Raw genomic sequence first — 18,336 nt, 5'->3', positions numbered from 1 at the left:
CTCTGCCTCTAACCTTGGAAACCTTTTATGTATTTGCCGCACACACTTCAAAAGCATTAAGTGTCGTCTGCTGTTCGGCAGCAGTGTCACTCACTCTGAAATCTTAGATATTTTGCGGGAGAGGAGCATTTGCAAAGTAGCCGACATTTCCCCAGAGTCCCTGTCCTTGGTGGATGTGTGTTGTGACCTATCCAAACGTAGCTGCTGCAGAAGCGTGAACTCCACTGAAGGTCCAGCATTTTGCATTCTCAGATCTCCCTCCTCGCCATCGCACTCTGATGAGCAGTGAGATGAGCGCTGGCCAGGACGCCCCCTTACAAGCTGGGAGAAGCAGCCTAGGAACACTTAGGCAGGAATCCCTGGCCCGAGAGGTCCTGCGTGGTGTTCCACCTCAGCAGCCTGGCTTCTGGCTCCCCAGCCCACGGGTTGCGGTGGCTCTGTGCCCCATCATGGCTTGGGTTGGAGCCGTTGGGAGTGTTGCCGCTGAGCAAACAGAAACGAGGTGACCTCACTTGCTGTGGTTGGTCCCCTCTCTTTTCCCATATTGCTGCCTGGCAGGACCGGTGTTTGATGTCTAACAAGCTCACTGACTTTCCTTCCCCGAGCTGAGAATGCAGGAAGGGGGGAGGCCAAAAGAGCTAGACACCCCCACGGAGCTGTACACTTGGCAAAGTGCTTCTTACACACGCAGAGTCCCTTTGTCTTCCAACAACATTGTAAGGGATAAATTCTTTTATTTGAATTTCTGGTTTTCAAGTGTGGAACTTGAAGGTGAGAAAGACTACTTTTTTCTTTTTTAATTTAGTGTATTTCTTTGTGGTCTATCTCATTTCACAAAGGATTTAAGGAATACATGCAGAGCCATAGGATGAAAAACAAAAGAGGAAATTGAAGCAAATACAAAGTTTGGTGAACACAGTGGAAAGTGCACTAAAAGTATGAAAAAAACTGACCAGGAGTTTGGAGACTCAGTGTGTGTCATATGGTGCTACGCATTTGTTAGCGGAGGACTACAGCCTTAGCCCTGAGATCCCTGCCCACTGTGAAAGAGAAGAAAACAGAATCAGTTGGATTTAGAGTGTTTATTAGATTTTTAATAAAATGTTCAGGAAAATGTCAGGAATCCTGGACACTGACACTTGAAAGATTTAGTAAGTTCCATAGGGCCACTGACAGCTGATGTAACTCAACCAGAGTCACCTGACCCATGAGCAGTGAGCCTGCGAGTCAGCCCCAGTTCTCTGACCCCATATCCTACCACCTTGCCTGTCATTCAGTATTTACAGTCTTTTCTGCTTACATATGGAGATAATTTATATTAAAGGAGGCATCTGAGTGTGTAAACATTGTCCTCAATGGGGTCAGAAAACATGCAATCTGGAGTGAACATAAGCATTTGAGTATTAGTAGTAGTAATATTACTAGCAACTATTACTCATAATAACTATCATTACTGATTGCTTATTAGGTAGCAGGCTCTGTGCTAAGTGCTTTACAATATCTTATTTTGTGGAATGCTCATGAAACCCTATGTTGTCTGTATTACTGTTATCTCCAATGACAAATTAAAAAACAGGTTCAGAACGAGTGAGCAACTGCCTAACTTCAAATGACTAATAAGTGACCCGGCTGGGATATGAACCCAGGTTTGTCTGACCCAGAGCCTGTGCCTTCAACCACCAGGCAACACTGTGTCACCCCTTGGGAAGGCTGGGCCACCCTGCTGAGCGTTCGGGTGGCTATGGCAGCTGAGTCCAAGGCACAGAACCACCAGTGGGGCCGGAGGTCAGGAACAGAGACCCCTGGACCACAGATGGCCGAGTGCTCCAGGACAACCATGTCTGCCATCTGTGTCCTGGCCTGGCTTTGGTGTCCATCTCAAATCAAAACTGCAGCTTAGCGGGAAGCCAGTCTTGACAAGTCAAGAGACAGGATTGGGTATCTGCCTTGCAATTTAGGGTTGGGGCTGATCTCAAAGTAACAAGATGTGGCTCTTTCTGCACCTGTGCTCTCCGTGCTCTGTGGATGAATAAACATCTTTGGTCTCTGGGGCCTGCAGTAAGAAATCTTTCTGAGGTCTTGGTTAATTAAAATGCTTGGGATGAAAGGCAAGAAGAACAACTTCTTAACTGGCCCTGAGACAGAGCTACCGCTTATAGGAATCGAGTTTCCTTAGCTTTCTGTTTGGGCTAATTGATGTATCTTAGTAGGGAGAAAAGAGAAGAGATTCCATTTCACTAATGTGAAATCTGAATGAGAAATATAACAGATTTATGTTGGCAGTGGCAAAAGAGAGCGTACTCTTTTTTATGCATTCAGCAAACATCCATAACTTGTTTCACACTCCACTGTGGGCTGGGTTCTTGGGGCAAGATGACGTATAGAAGACCCAGTACCTGCTCTCTCCAAAGAGACAAAATGTACACACCAGTATGCTACAAGACAGTGAGTGATAGGTATCTAGGAGATTCACAGTGGCAGATATATTTCTGTCGTGGGTAGAGAAAGGTGGTGGAGGCGAGTGATAAAATTTCAACAGGCAGAGAAGACTTAAGATGGGGGTAGGAAATGGCTTAACCAACCATCAAGGTGAGTAAAAGGAAGACATGTTTGTAGGACACTGTTAGACTGGTCTGGGTACCTAAAAGAAGGCACGGTTAGAAAAGTAAGTGAGCCAAATCGTGCAGGGCTTGGATACCAACATAGGAGTATGAAGTTAACTCCATAGACAGATGGGAAGGTAAGGAACATTCTGTGACAGGTACTGATGAGGTGCCTGACAAATACTAATTTAGCAAAGGTTGGAGCAAAGAATTGGAAGCCCATCTCTTAAAGGCACTCTGAACTTAGGTCAGTTCCACATTTGGTGAGGCTGACCATGATTTGAAAAATTTAACTAGGGGAGAATTGTCCTGAGACTTGTGTTTCAAAGACAAAGTTGGTAATTGGGCTTTTGGTGGGTTGCATTCATGCAACAAATTATTTATTGCACACCTATGTATGCCAGCATTGGTTTAAGCTCTGGGGATTCGGCCATGAAAAGTGAGGTTTATGCACTAATGGAGCTTGGACTCTAAGGGAGAGGGAAGTTATAAACAAGTTAATAAACAAATGAGGTCATGAGTGAGATTCCATTGAGTTTATCACCATTAGAATCATTATGCCTCACACACAGCTTTGTACATATGCACCTTCTGTACCTATAGATGGGAGCCTGAAAAATTGAGCATAGAATGTATTTTAGGGGTGAAATAGTGTTTTACCCGTCATTTGCGTTGTAATTATGGAGCTATGAAATCACCGATATGATCCCCAGATAACTTAAAAGTTAGTTTCCCATCCTGTAACCCCGATATATGTAGACAAACACTGAATTTAACAACCCTGCAAACTGGTGTCCTTTAGAAAGGACCGAATCTCCCCTGGATTTGATCAGTATCATTTTTCTTGAGAAAAAAAAATCTACAGTGAAATTCTCAACCTTTAATTTTATTCAATGAAAGCAAATGTTCCCTTCCATTCCTGCTGAATACCTTTTGCCTGTTAGAATCAGAGGTGCTTCTCCCCATCTCCTCGTGAATTGAGCATGATAGCCTGGCCAACATCAAAACTTAACACTTCTTAGTAGGAGCTGTTTCGTGTTGATGTGTGTCTACTTGTGGTTAAGTTTGGGATTTTTTTTTTTTAAGATTGTTATTTTCTTAATGACCATTCTAGTACTCAGTTCTTGTCTCTTGTTTGGCTGAGAGAGGTAGATCTTTGCTGATTCTTCTAGGACAGCGATTTGCAGGCAAAGTTTGTGGGAGTGAATGAATTCCAAATCTCTCCCTGCTTCATTTATACTTGGCACATTCTGGGGGAGGAAACCTATTTAGGTTGTGGTCAGCCTTTCGGAAGAATTTTTTTACTTGGGAATGCCGGACTCCACAGTGATGTGGTTTTCCGCTGATTTGAGCAGAAGTGACCCTCTGTAGTTGCAATCCTGCAGATATTTCCACTGAGCACCCGGGAACTTGACAGCACACACTTCTGGCTCCAGTTACTCAGAGGTCCAGCCTCTTGGGTTTTCTGTCCGGCTGCAGCACCGAGCACATTTTGAGTAGGAAGAGATGAGAGACACAATTCATCTTGGAGTCGAACTGGTGAAGTCATATTTCTGCCGCCAGTGCTGGAAGCTGAGTCACAATGAGTGTGATTCAGCCTTGATTTCTTACCCAAGGTAATTTTGAAAGGTGTGAAGTCAAGAAAGACCCTCAGTTGTCACTGCCCCCATAGAAAAAAGACCACATTGGTTGAGCTGGAGCCACAGCAGGACTCAGGCCATACCTGGAAATGTTCCAGTCTTAAACTTTATGATCTTCACTTGCCTCAATAATGAATAACCTCATTCAGAAAACATGGTCAGTCATTTGTCTGCCTTTCAAAGTCAGTCTTGTTTTTTTTTTTTTGATCTTGGTCATTTTTGCCATGTTTTTTAGAAAGGAGAAGTTAGCCTTTTTTCTAAAGTTAATATCTTAATAAAAATCCATGTAAGAGACTTAGTAAATTGGAAATGTCTTGGAATGGGAATAGAATGCCTTACATTTCAGAGTGGGTGAGTAGGGAATTTACTGTCTATCAAATCCAGAAGATATTCAAAAAACAGTTCAGATATAATTGGTTACCTTAGAAGTCCGTAGCTCTTGTGCTTCTAAAATATTAAGAATAAAAGGCCTGTGAGTATACTGCATCCAGATTGGCTGTTCCTTGAGAGCTCTTGCAGGGGAGAAGGAGGAGGGCGCTGGCTGGGGCCAGGACCCTGTGCTCCGTGGTCCCAGCTTTGCACCGAGTAGGGGTGCAACTTTGAGGAAGTAGCTCAGTTGATCAGTTCTCAGTTTCTACCTCAGTAAAAGGGAGATAATAAAACCAAAGGGTTGGGAAGGGTGTTGTGAGAATTAAAAAGCAGCAGTAAGGGTGGAACACCTAACAGTGCTCGAAACAGAGAGAGCACTTCATTAATTGTAAGGGTTGTTTGCGTTAATTATTATTACTGCAACTCCAGGGTATTATTCTGATTTCTACTGACTTTGTGTAAAATTCTCTGAGACACACATAGTGAACTTGAAAACTGCAAAGAAAACTAACCAAAGGGGTAGAGGAATTGAAACGGATACTTATTTAAAAAAAAGAAGAAAGTGTGAACGAGTCAGTTATTTATTTACTGTGGAGAAGTAAAGACTTCTCCTTTACCATCTCCAAGGTGTTTGAGGCAGCATTATATGGAAAATTATCCCCAGCTGTTCTCCATCTCCACTGGGTCTGACAGCCAGGTAGACAGAACAGTCCAGAGCAAAGAACGAAAGTGGAAGCAGTAGAGATGGCAAGAAATAAATCAGGAGCAGAGAGAGAGCAAGAGGGGTGCAGTCTTAAAGAAGGTGCCGGAAAAGTTCATGTCAACACTTGCCCTGAAATCCTGAGGTGTAAAGGTATAACCATCAGGCTGTAGGGGGGCAGCCCCCTGGCTTCAGCCTGCACCTCCCAACTCCTGGCGTGGATCCCAGCTTCCTCGCAAGCATGTCCATGTGTGCCTTGCCTGGAGCAGCCGGAGTTGATGCCTGGCACCTTGTTTAGAGCCGTGGTTCTCAACTGGAGGCGACTGTGACACCACAGCCCTCCAGGGGTACATTTTAGCAACATCTGGGAGCATTTTGGTTCTCACAGCTGGAGCACTTTGACATCTAACATGTAGAAGCCAGAGATGCTGATAAACATCTTACAATGCCCGGGACAGCCCTCCACAACAAAGAATGATGCAGCCCAAAATGTCAGTAGTGCTACTGTTGGGAAACCCTGGGTTTGAGGAGTAGAGTGTCCTAGCCTAGGCTTTTTCAGACTCGCTGGTTTACACCAAAGTAGTTTTTTTCCTCTGTTTACACCAAGCAATGGAATGAATGGTTAGAAGACTGTTAAATTTGCTATTCTAAGCAAATGTGTAGATTGCATTATAACCATGTGTTTCTTAGCTGTCTGCTTGCTATACATTGGTTTAAAAATATTTATATTTCTAAATAAGTGACTGGCTCTTTGTACAGAGAAAATAATGTATGCATTAGATCTCCTGGGAGTGTATTACAGTCACCACCTTCTAATCCTTCTGCGCAGCATTTTGTTGGCCAATTATTCTCTGTATTGGAGGATTCCCAAGGCCTTGGGAGTGGTTGAGACGAAGACATGATGTTGGGTGGGGAAAATTCCCCAGGGGCCAAATACAGGCCAATGAAAAAGGGAGGGCTTGGAGAGAGTCACATCATTGCTCAAAATACTGATGTTCTGGAAACATTACTACTCATGGGCTCTGAGAATAAATAAATCACACTTTCTAGACTTAATAATACATTGCCATTTCTAAATAATATAAATATATGTTGTGTGTGTCCATTTGTAAACTTTCAGACTCTTCTGAAATCCAGACACAGCATGAAAGCGCACGCTATATTTGATCCTTGCATAAATAGCACAGATTTTAATTTTATCCCAGTTATGGATATCTGGCGCGTGCGCCAATACTCTGGGCAGACTGGTGTGAAATTTAATTTGAGCAGTTAAGCACAAGGGTGAGGGAGTGCAAAATAAACAAGCACACGCATTTCCAGCCCTGCAACATTTGGTATGTTAACAGGAGAAGCACCCAAATCCTCTTTCTGTCTCTGTCTCTCTTTTATTTTTTGCCATTCTGACAATCAGATTACAGAGTGTCTGAAAAGGCACAAATCTTCTACTGCTCCCAGCCCACTCCCACATCCTCCCTGAATGTTTCCCACTGCCATTTCATTTGTGAGCTTTCCATAGTTGGGATTGGAATTCCAGTGAGTGAAAGTGTACAGGTGTCTGTTCTCAGAGTTGATATGAGATTGGGCTATGCTCTTGGTGTCAGGGAAGGGAAAGAGGGTCCCTAAGAACATCTTGGGGACAGAGGAATGGAATTAGAGCTAGTGGGCACTAATGGATTTGTATGTGGGTGGACCTGGATTCAGATGTCAGCCATGCCACTTACCATGTCTGTGGCCTTGGAGGGTTACGTAAGGGCTCTGTTCCCTAGTTCACTAGTTTGTAAAATGGGATAACTCCAACCTTACAGAGTTGTTGGTGGGAAGGGGCATATAGTGGTGGCACAGAGGTATTCAGTTCATGTTCGTTTCCTGCCTTAAGACACCGCGAAGTCAGCCTAAATGACACTTGCTGGGGAAAAAGGAACTGCTAGTGGTTGCTGTCGGTACATCATTGATGTTGGCAAAAATGTCAGCCACTTCCTCTCCCATACATTGATCGTCCCCATTTGGGACTTAGCGAGGACCTGCCAGCCTTCCCTGACCTCTGTTTGCAGGTCACTCTGGGCATTACGTGCACAAAGAGCCTTTGATCTTAAAAACACTGACTCGGGCCAGAGGAAGATGCTGGTTTGGGTTTGGCAGGACAGACATGTGCATGTGTGTGCAGTTCACGGACCCAGGCCCATGGGAAAGTAGCACAGCTTTCAGATGTTCCAAAGGCAGCACATCTGCATACCGTAAGTAAAAACTTCCCGTCTTTCCGTTCAATTTGTTTCCACAGAAGAACGAGTTGTCCCCATTGAAGTGTGCCGTTCCAAACTGTCAAAATACTTGCAGGGAGTAGTTTTCCGCTGTGATAAATGTACCTTCACCTGCTCCAGTGACGAGAGCCTCCAGCAACACATAGAAAAGCACAATGAACTGAAACCTTACAAATGCCAGCTCTGCTACTATGAGACCAAGCACACAGAGGAACTGGACAGCCACCTTCGGGATGAGCATAAGGTACTTGCCCCTGGCTTCCCGCCTGCTGCCCTTGGCATATACCTTGTAATATGTGGGGAGGGACGAGCAGGGAGACAGAGCCTGAATTTATCACACCTACTGTGGACCACACGGAGACATGGACAAAAATAATATTTAAAGTGAAGTTTAGTTTTTTCTAATATAAAACAAATATGAGGTCATTTTAGAACATTGGGAGACACGGGGGGATGGAAGGAAAATCACCCATTAATTAATTATTCCATCACTCAACTCCTTAATGTTTTTGCTCTCCTGATACCCACTTCCTTTGTAATCTTACTTTACATGAAATGCTGTATCTTGCTTTTTTTTCTTACACTTAACATCCCAGTAAGAGTATTTTTCCATACTTTAAAAGTATCATGACCAGGAATGGCAAACCTTTTCCTGTAAAGAGCCAGATGGTAAATATTTTAGGCTTTGTGGGCCGTGTTGACTCAGTAGCAACTACTCAACTCTACTGTTGTAACAGGAAAGCAGGTACAATATTTAAGTGAATGGGCATGGCTGTGCACCAGGTGGCAGACTGGGGACCCGTAATTGGCTGACCCCTATTCTGCCAACCAGATACGCCACCCAGATCCCCAACCAGATACGCCACCCAGATCCCCAATCATATAGGCTGTTTGCAGTATTTTGCTAACCAAAGATTTTTAAAGGCATTGCTCTGTGTGTCTGAATGTTATAAGGACTATAAAATACATGTTTTATTTGGGGAGTGGGATTGATAAAGAGCAGATTAGCTTAAGATATGAAGTAGAGGTTTGCGAAAGAAATCCTCTTCCGAAGGTTTGCTGACCTGAGGGTGGGATCGTACATGGGGGTTTCCTCACTCCGCACAAAGCTTATCTGGCACAACATAAGCTGAGACTGCCCTTTCTACTTTTCTGCATTGCCCAGAGTGCAGTGGGAGCTTTGTATTTGTTTCATGAAAACAGCCTATCAAAATACTTTTTAATTAACCAGCAAATCCAAAACATTGATTGAGTGTTTACCTAAAGAACAATGCGAAGCACTTTCGACATTGTTGCCTTTTTCCTTGCTCTGTACCCTCATCGATGGAAATTTTGGCTCTTCTCTTCTGGCCTTGCAAACCCAAGTTACAAAGATTTTAGTCTGGATCATCTGTACCCAGAAGTCAGAATTTTTCTGTGGGGTGTTCAGAGAGAAGGCTGAGCTTTATCGCCTGTCTGCAATTTAATGGTTTTATGGTAAGTTTTCTGCTTTAGAATTCAGTCATTTTCTAACGTGTCTGCCCAAAAATTGAAAGCAGAAAGGAAGGGCCTGAATTAGCTTCACTTAAAAACTTAAGTATCCTTTCTTATTCAAACTTCCTGGGTATTTCTGCCCAAAACTCAAAGCAAAATCACTCATGCATTTCCAACCAAGCTTTCCACATTTATTCACGTGTATCTTATTTACTTAACTTCCTCAAACCTTTTTATTATAGTGTTCAAGCCTTTAGGCTGATGCTTTGGGACAGAGCAAATCAGGAAGATAAATTCTTCCCTGCTTGTTGCACCACCAATTGTTGAGTTACTTTGGAAATAAGAGAATGTTAGAAACTATACCACATGTAGAACTGGAGGCTACCTGCCCAGTGAGTATGTCTTGGTTTTCCAGGTTGCTATCATAAATATCACAAACTGCTTTGGCTTAAACTACAAGGATTTATTGGCTCACGGTTTGAGGCCAGAAGTCCATATCAGGCCTGCTTCCTCCCGGGGTTGGTAGTTTGCTGGCTGCCTGGCAATCCCTGGGGTCCTTGGTTTTCCCAAGGTCACTTGGTGATGTCCTCTCTTTTCTCTTCTGGCTTCTGTTGACTTCCAGCTTTCCGGCTTCTCCCTGTGGACATCTCACTATGTCTGAATTTCTTCTGCTTATAAATTTGGGATTCCATTAATCCAGGTTAAGACTCAATTGTATTCAGTTGTGCCATACCTTAACTTAAAATAACATCTTCCAAGAGGTCCTATTTACGATGGGTTCACACCCCCAGGAGCATGGACCAAGACCAAGACCCAGTCTAAACTGGGGTACACAATTCAATCCATCAACCAGTAGAAGACCGAGGCTTTGTGGTATGGGTCAGGGACATGGAAAAGGGGAAAGGGGGGCTCAATTTAGAGCATTGAGAGCCACACAGACCTCAGTTTGAATCACATCTCCATCCTTTACTAAATGTACTTCGGCATGTTACTTAAATTTCTGTGCCTGTTTTCTTACCTATAAATGGGAATCACATCTTCCTCGGAAGTTTTATAAGCATTAAATATGGTCCTCGTATTCCCTCACTTTGAGACCCAATGTGTTCCACCAATATTTGTGAAATTCAGTGGTGCTCAAGTATAACAATAGTTGTACCTATTATAAAGGCAGTTATGTTCCTAAATATATTATAAAGATATAAAGACCTAAAATATATTATAAAATCACTAATTATGCCTTGCAATTTAGACACAGTCTTTGATGTTATATTTCCACTATGCCATATTATGTTCTCTAATTTTATTCTTTCTCATGGTTGACCAGCTTATTAAATCCAATGAGCACCTAATTGAGGCTAAAGAATTGCCACTTTCAGCACGCCTAGTGATTTTCATCTTTGTCTCGATTGTTATTAAGTTTATGAGACCTATGCTTATTACTGATATCAGCACTTTCTTTTTCTCATTTTCTATTCATTTTCTCCTAAATTATGAGTGCAAAATGCAATTGAAAATTGTGAACTAATTGGCCAAACACTATTTTATAAACAAAGATACAGTGTGGCTGAAACAGGATTGATGGCTGATAGGCTGTGGCATGAGGCACTAGTTAAATAGTCATTCATCAGGGTGAAGGATACACAAAAGTCTGATTTTAGCATTCAAGAAAGGGGTATAGAGGTGTCAGTGTACAGTGTTTTAAAGAGAAGTTTGCTGACAATTCAAATGCAAAAGTCAAGGACCAGAAGGTAAGAATATGAAACTAAAGTCATAAAGATTGGAAAGGAAGAAGTAAAACTGTCTTTATTCACAGATGGTGTAGTCTTTGTATATAGAAAATCCCAAAGAATCTACAAAAAGCTACTATAGAGCATTAGTGAGTTTAGCAAGGTTGCAGGATACAAGACCAATATACAAAAATCAATTGTATTTCAATATACTGTTAATGAACAATTTGAAAATGATCAGTTCCAATTACAATAAGCCCAAAAAGAATTAAATGCTTAAGAATAAATTTAACTTAAGAACTACAAGAGCTGTACACTGAATACTACAAAAATGTTGCTGAGAGAAATAAAAGAACTAAATGAATGGAATATACACATTATTTGTGGATTGGAAGACTCAGTATTGTTAAGATGGGGATTCTATCCAAATTGATCTACAGATTCAATATAATCTCTATGAAAATCCCAGTAGGCTTTTTTGGGGTAGAAATTGGCAAGCTCATCCTAAAGTATATATGGAAATGCAAATGACCTAGAATAGGTCCAAAAAAATTGGAAAAAGAAGAACAAAGTTGGAGGACTTAGAATTTGAAAACTTTCTATAAAGCTACAGTAGTTAAGAGTGAGGTCATGACATCAAGTTGGGTGTCTAAGCAGTGACACATAAGAGAGTCTGGAAACAGACCCTTGTATACAGAGTCAATTAATTTTTGTCAGAAGTGTCAAGATAATAGGGAAAGGATGGGGTTTTTTTTCCCAACAAACGGTGCTGGAACAATTATATTTCCATATGCAAAATAATGACCCTCTGCATTAACCTTACCTCCTTCACAAAAGTTAATTCAAAATGACTCAAAAACTTAAATGTATGAGCTAAAACTCTGAAACTTCCAGAAGAATAGTAGAAAATTGTGCCATCTTGGGTTAAGTAAGGATTTCTTAGATATGGGACAAAAGCTATGGACATTAAAAGAAAAAATGGATAATTGGGTGTCATCAAAATTCAAATCTTTTACTCTTCAGAAGACATCATTGTGATGTCTGGAAATAAGTTGTACTGTTTGTATATATTATGTCCCCCAGAAAAAGCCATGTTCTTTGATGCAGTCTTGTGGGGGCAGACATATTAGTGTTGATTAAGTTGAAATGTTTGGATTAGTTTGTTTCCATGGAGATGCACCCCACCCAACTGTGGGTGATAGCTCTGATTAGATAATTTCCATGGAAGTGTGACACCACCTATTCATCGTAAGCCTTGATTAGTTTACTAGAGCACCATATAAGCTCAGACAGGAGTGAGCTTGGTACATCCAAGAGGGACACTTTAAAGAATGCATGGAAGCTGAGAGAGGAGCTGGAGCTGAGACAGGCATTTTGAAGACTGCCGTTGGGAGCTGATGCAGACATTTTGGAGAATGCCGTTTTGAAACGCAACCTGGGAGCAAGCAGATGCCAGCCACGTGCCTTCCCAGCTAACAGAGGTTTTCCAGACGCCATTGGCCATCCTCCAGTGAAAGTACCTGATTGTTGATGTGTTACCTTGGACACTTTATGGCCTTAAGACTGTAACTGTTTAACCAAATAAACCCGCTTTTACAAAAGCTAATCCATTTCTGATGTTTTGCATTCCGGCAGCATTAGCAAACCAGAACACAAGTATTTAAAAAGTATATATCTAATAAAGAACTTGTAACCAGAATATATAAAGAACTCTTACAACTCAATAATGAGAAAACAAACAACCTAATTAAAAATGAGCAAAACTTTTGAATAGACCACCAAAAAAGATGTGCAAACTGCATTATATACAAATGGTACATGGAAAGATGCTCAGCATGATTCATCATTAAGGAAGTACACATTGAAACCACATTGAGATACTACTATCCCCGCACTAGAATGGCGAAAATTAAGAAGATTGATAGTACCAAGTGTTGGCAAGGGTGTGGAGAAACTGAAAATCTCATACACTGCTGGTTGGAATGTAGAATGATACAGCCACTTTGGAAGCAGTTTGGCAGTTTCTTTTAAAGTTAAACATATACTTACCATCTGACCCAGCAATTTTACTCCCACCTAAGAACTTGCATATGAATGTTCATAACAGTATTATTTATAATAGCCAAAAAGTGCAAACAAACCAAGTACTCATCACCTGGTGAATGGATAAACATACTGTCTGTGCAATGGATTATTTATTATTCATCAATAAAAAGGAATGAACTACTGATAGAAGGAACAAAACATGCTAAGTGATAGAAGCCAGGCACAAAAGATGACACATTGCATGGTTCCCTTTATATGAAATCCCTAGAAAAGGCAAAACTATGGGCGCAGAAAGCACATCAGATGTTGTCTGGAGCTGGAGGTTGGAGGAGAGATTGATTGACCGTAAAGGGCATGTTGGAACTTTTCAGAGGCTGGAAGTACTCTTAATTGGACTGAGAGGATTGCACAACTATGTAATTACTAAAACTCGAACTATTCCTTAAAAGAGGTGAATTTCATGGTAAGTAAATTATACCTCAAACCTAATACAGATGCAAGTTGTCTGGGAGCTGAAACATCGTAGATCCTCAATAAATGTTACTTTTCTGCAGCCTCTTCTCATAAGATTGGTCATGGGAACAGATAGATCCAGATTGATGTGTAAACTGCCCAAATTAAAAGTGTGGGATAGATTTAGCAATTGGTTCTAAGCTGGCTCATTACATTTTTCCACGAATAGCTTTAGGGGATTTTGGATACTGGAGAGACTCTATAGAAGAAACTATGAGACACCATAGGATGTATTTCAGTGAAAGGATTTCCTTAAACAGAGCAGAACTTTCAAAACTTCCGAATTCTGCCCGCAAAGCTTGTAAACCTTAGGAACAGGCTATACGGTTTATGGCCTGGACAAAATGCTAGTAACAGAAGCAAGGGTCCTTGAAGTCAAATATGCCATTCCGTTTAGGAACCAAAATCTCAAGTGCACTTGATTTAGGCTGCCATGCTTATCCTCAGAAGCCAGAGTGCAGTAGAGAAAGGGTGAAAATCAGCACCCTCATTTTATAGGTGACAAATAGCCTTATCCTCCCAGGCCTTTAGCTTTGGGCCAGTGAGCAGGACTCACTTGAAATCTCTTGGGATCTAATAATCTGGAATTAAACTGTGCAGGCTATTTGAACTTTTATTTTTTCAACCTTCAACCCCTTGCGTGTTTTTTTTTTTAACTCATGTCTTCTAAAAGCTCGTCTGTCTGCTTTTCTCCCTTCTCCCTCCTTTCTCCCCCCATGCCCACACACACACAGGCACACACACACACAAATGAAATCATGTCTACCAGTAGTGCCATTTATTAGCAATGCTAGTGAAAGATGAAGATTTAACATTTCTAGGAACTCTGAAGTCATCAAAATACCAAACCTTGCACTTCTCACATTAAAAAACATTTTTTAAAGAAATTTTAAGTATATGCCGTACCTTGTTAGTATTCTTGATTCTTCTGAAGTCTGTTTGCTAGTTTAAGGAACATAAAAATACATTCTTTCTAACTTGGTGTGCTCATAAAATTGTCATGTTCAGTATATTAAATTTAGAAGGATAGTCTATTTAGGCAATACACATTCACTAATTGAATTTATTTTGAAATGGTTTTAATTTTTATACAAAGGGAACTTCAGGCAGCTGAACTCAAAGGAACCACGTATCTCTTAACTTTTTGCCAGTTTGGGGAAAGAAGTAGAACATTAAGTGCAGAAAGAATCACCAGCGTTTTAGTTATTCCAGTAAAATCTGTCAGCTTTTTGGACAGGTGAAATCCACAGTGGCAAAAAAGTTACACAGAACCTTCATTTCCAGAAATGGAAATGAGAAGAAAAAAAGACAAATGAGGAACTTTCCCCTCATTCCAAATTATAAAACACACCTTGGCCACATTTTTAGCTTTATCAACTCCAATGACTTTTGCAAGCTGAAGGTGTTTCTAGAAGACTGCGTAGTTTCATCTCCACTTTCCATCATGTTATTTTTATTTCTTGATTTGTCAACAATAGACCCATTTCTTTCATGTGTTTTAGAGGACACAGAAATCAAAAGTAAATGACCATTTTTCAGAGGGATATGCTTGTCAGAATCTTAGTATTTCTTAGGTAGACGTTTGAAGATGTTCTCTGGGTATAATATTTGAAACTATTCACTCAACTTCTGGGTCAAAATTAATCACTCTTCCTTCCGTGCTTCCATAGAACTATGCTTGTTCCTCTATTAAGGCATTTCTTTCATTCTGCCCCAACTTACACTTAAGTGTTAAAAAAAGTTGCTACCAAATGCAACTTCCTTAAAGATGGAAATTACTTACTTACCTGTTTCCTTCTGAGCCCTAATACAGTGCCTTGCATTTTGTTCACTAAATCAATGATTGAAACCACTTTTGAAATAAGAAGATTTAAACGTCCTGTTTGTTTTTCAAATAAGCAGTATAGGCAGTAGCCAGTAGTGTCTTTGTTTCTGGATTTTAAATCCAAGGAGACTGACCAACAGCTCAATTGGCCACCAACAAAGTTCTTCTTCCTTCTTAATGATGTCTTTCACTTGGCTTTCTTGAATACTTGTGGCTGGAAGTATGTGGATATTCTCAAAACAGGTAGATTGTGTCTGGGCATAGGCTAAGTTCAGTGTGACAGAGCATATTTTCTGTTTCCAACTCAGTGACTGCAGAAGAAATTTTATATCCTCTTTTGAGTAAATGCTCTATCCCATCACATTGTGCAAAAGAACATTATTGTTACAATATGTTTTTCTTCCTTCTTGCATTCAGCCAGCATGGGTGGTGTTTACATATATTGTAAGTAATTTTGTACTTGTATAGGTGATGTGCATTATAATGGGAAGAGCTTGAACTATGTCATATGAAGATGTGAATTCTAATCCTGGCTTTATCGTTTATTTGCTTTGTATTCCATTTTCTTCCTCTACAAATATGCAAGAAGTTGGGGATAAAATCATGTCCCCCACAAAAGGCATGTTCAGGTTCCAACCCCTGGTCCTGTAGTGTGAGCCCATTTGTAAATAGGGCCTTTGAAGATGCTGTTAGTTAAGGTCCCCAGACTGAATGAGGGTGGCCCTAATCCAATATGGCTGAAATCCCTATTAGCAAAGGAGATTGGATGCAGAAGAGGAACCATGGAAAATCAAGAAGCTGGAAAGGAGAAGATGCCACCATGTGCATTGCCATGTGATTGGAAAGCCAAGGAACCGCAAAGTTTGCCAGCCAGCGAAAAGATACTGACTCAGAGAGGAAGCAAGCCTTCTAGCCTCTAAAACCATGAGCCAATAAATTCCTGTTGTTCAGCCAACCCATTATATGGTATTTGTTTTAGCAGCAGGGAAACTAAAACAGACCATAATACGTATTTTACAGAATGGTCATAGGGTTGAAATGATATGAAAGCTACAGGATTCATTTTTAGCACATTAATAGGTATCTGGTAAATATTGCAACAAAATCTTTTAAACAGTGTCCAATTTTATTCTCATTAACAAATTTATGTCATGAGATGCAAATCTTACAGCAGTGTTATGAAGTTATTTATACTTTGTGATCTCCCATGAGTTTTCTTGTTACCAGTGAATTCAAAGAAAATTTATTGTGCGTTCATAGATGACTGACCTTATATTAAACTCTGCACTGGGCATATAAAGCTAAATAAGAAATGGTCACTACGCTGGAAGAGTTTACAAGCAAGTAGGAGAGACAGGCTTAAACGATGAATCACACCCCAGCTTTAGATGCTTGATAAAAGGCATCTATAAAATAGGAGGGACGCATAGTACAGAGCAAAAACGGTGCCACAGCTCATCTTCCTTAGAACTTTAATTCTTCTTAGCTTGTTTGTTTGACTGAATATCCTTTCTTGAAGCTTCTGCAAGAGTTCCAGTTGAAGCATGTCTTACCTGAGAGTTCAGTATTCTTTTTACCTGCACTTTCGACCCTCTGCCTATAAGAAATCTTGGAGACAGTGCTTTGCAGAGACATTTCCCAGGCTTCCCTGGTTTCATTATTTTTTATTTCTGTGGACTGCCTGTCCCTCATGCCCAGAGACACCGACAGTGCCTGATTACTAGGAATGGCTGCATTCTAAATACTCGTCATTTAAAATTTTCAGAATTAGGCAAATTGGCAATTTACCCTCTTGTCCTGACAGACTGGCATCCCATAAAATTTTGTATTTAAATATTTGTCATAAATGCTATTTGGTAAAAATGTAGACTTTGTGGCTAAACATAACGTCTTAAATATGCATTTACAAGCTTTGTTGTACGCATTTGCAAAAGCCAAAATTGGAAAATGCCACATTGTCGGAAAGGGGAAGGGAACTACACTTTTTGTTTCTCAGGTACTGTGCAGATCCCTTTTCCAAGAGTGGTCATTGGAGACATAGATTAAGTAACTTGCCCAGGGTCTAGCACTTCATGGCAAATCTGAACTTGAACTCATATCTTTAAACTGTTTGATTCAAAGCCCATGTTCCTTGCACTATCCACTTTTGCTTTTATGTCTTAAAAATAAATATATACAAATTCATATAGTTTTTATAAGGGAGGCATAGCAGATAAATCTGTAGTTGGGAAGTGGCCACAATAAAAGTTCTTTGGAGACTGTTACTGAAGTAAAGATTCTAAAATTGACCTCTCCCACCTCCTTCTCATCTTAGTCTATTAACTTTGAAACTTTTTTTTTGATGAACAGAACAAGATGTTGCCTACCCTGAATTTTTAGCATTGAGGTTGACAAAGACGTCTTTCCCACCCATTTGTTGAGTTGTTTTCAGAAGGTCAGCTGATTTCACAGATTTCAGTATTATAGATAAATCAATGTGTTTCTCCTCTCTTTTCTAAAGGGGGTTTTTTCCCCCTGAATTTTCTTCCTCCTTTTAGATCCTCCCTGTCTCTGATATGACATGATTGGGACAGTATAGCCTTTTCACGGCACTGATTTTTGGCCCCAATACTCAGGATCTCTTTCTCTCACATTTGTCACCATTGATGATGATGTTCCCATTTGTCAGGCAGATGGAACTGGTGGTACTCAGCAAAGCTTTGTTTCCATCTGGTCCTAGAGAAAATTTTGGAATTGTCTTGTAAACACTCTCTTTACTCTCCTGTTCCCTCATTCACGCTGCCTCTCTACTGTAGCGGCTATGGAAATCTGCCTTGGATTATAATTAACAATGTCTGTCTTCCCTCCTCAAGTAAACTGTGAGGCTCTGGAGGCCAGAACGGGTCTCATCTGTCTTTGTATGCCCTCCTCCCCTGGCCCCCAATGGGGAGCAGATCACCTTCCACAAAGGGATAGCCAATCTCTGTTTATTGACTTGAGTCATTTCGTTGGCTCGAGTCCTGTGCTAACTTGTCATTCCTGGTAACTCTATGGAGAGGTTCTGAAAACAGATTAATGAGGAAGGTACATTTTGTGCTACCGTTGTTATGAGAGCCCAAAACAGAATATCATTAAAGACTTTCCTTAATGTGGCTTTTTAATTCGTTTGGATGGTATTTTGCAGCAAGTTCGAGTCCCCCATT

The 18,336-nt window shown here is 40.8% G+C and overlaps 1 protein-coding gene across 9 annotated transcripts in view; it reads left to right on the top strand.

Moving 5' to 3' along the window:
* The window catches only part of ZNF462 (zinc finger protein 462), a 128,620-nt gene that overhangs the window by 101,272 nt on the left and 9,012 nt on the right, over nucleotides 1-18,336 (top strand). For all 9 annotated transcript variants that reach the window (XR_005219115.1, XM_037851241.1, XM_037851246.1 and 6 more), the window contains one exon: nucleotides 7,591-7,814. Coding sequence is in view for 8 of the 9 variants with exons in the window: in XM_037851241.1 (XP_037707169.1) it covers nucleotides 7,591-7,814 (224 nt within the window). In the remaining variant the exon portion in view is untranslated. The remainder of the gene's footprint in view (nucleotides 1-7,590; nucleotides 7,815-18,336) is intronic.

The sequence above is a fragment of the Choloepus didactylus genome, chromosome 10 (assembly GCF_015220235.1).
Source record: "Choloepus didactylus isolate mChoDid1 chromosome 10, mChoDid1.pri, whole genome shotgun sequence".
NCBI lineage: Eukaryota > Metazoa > Chordata > Mammalia > Pilosa > Megalonychidae > Choloepus > Choloepus didactylus.
This window is presented reverse-complemented; position numbering and strand designations above follow the sequence as displayed.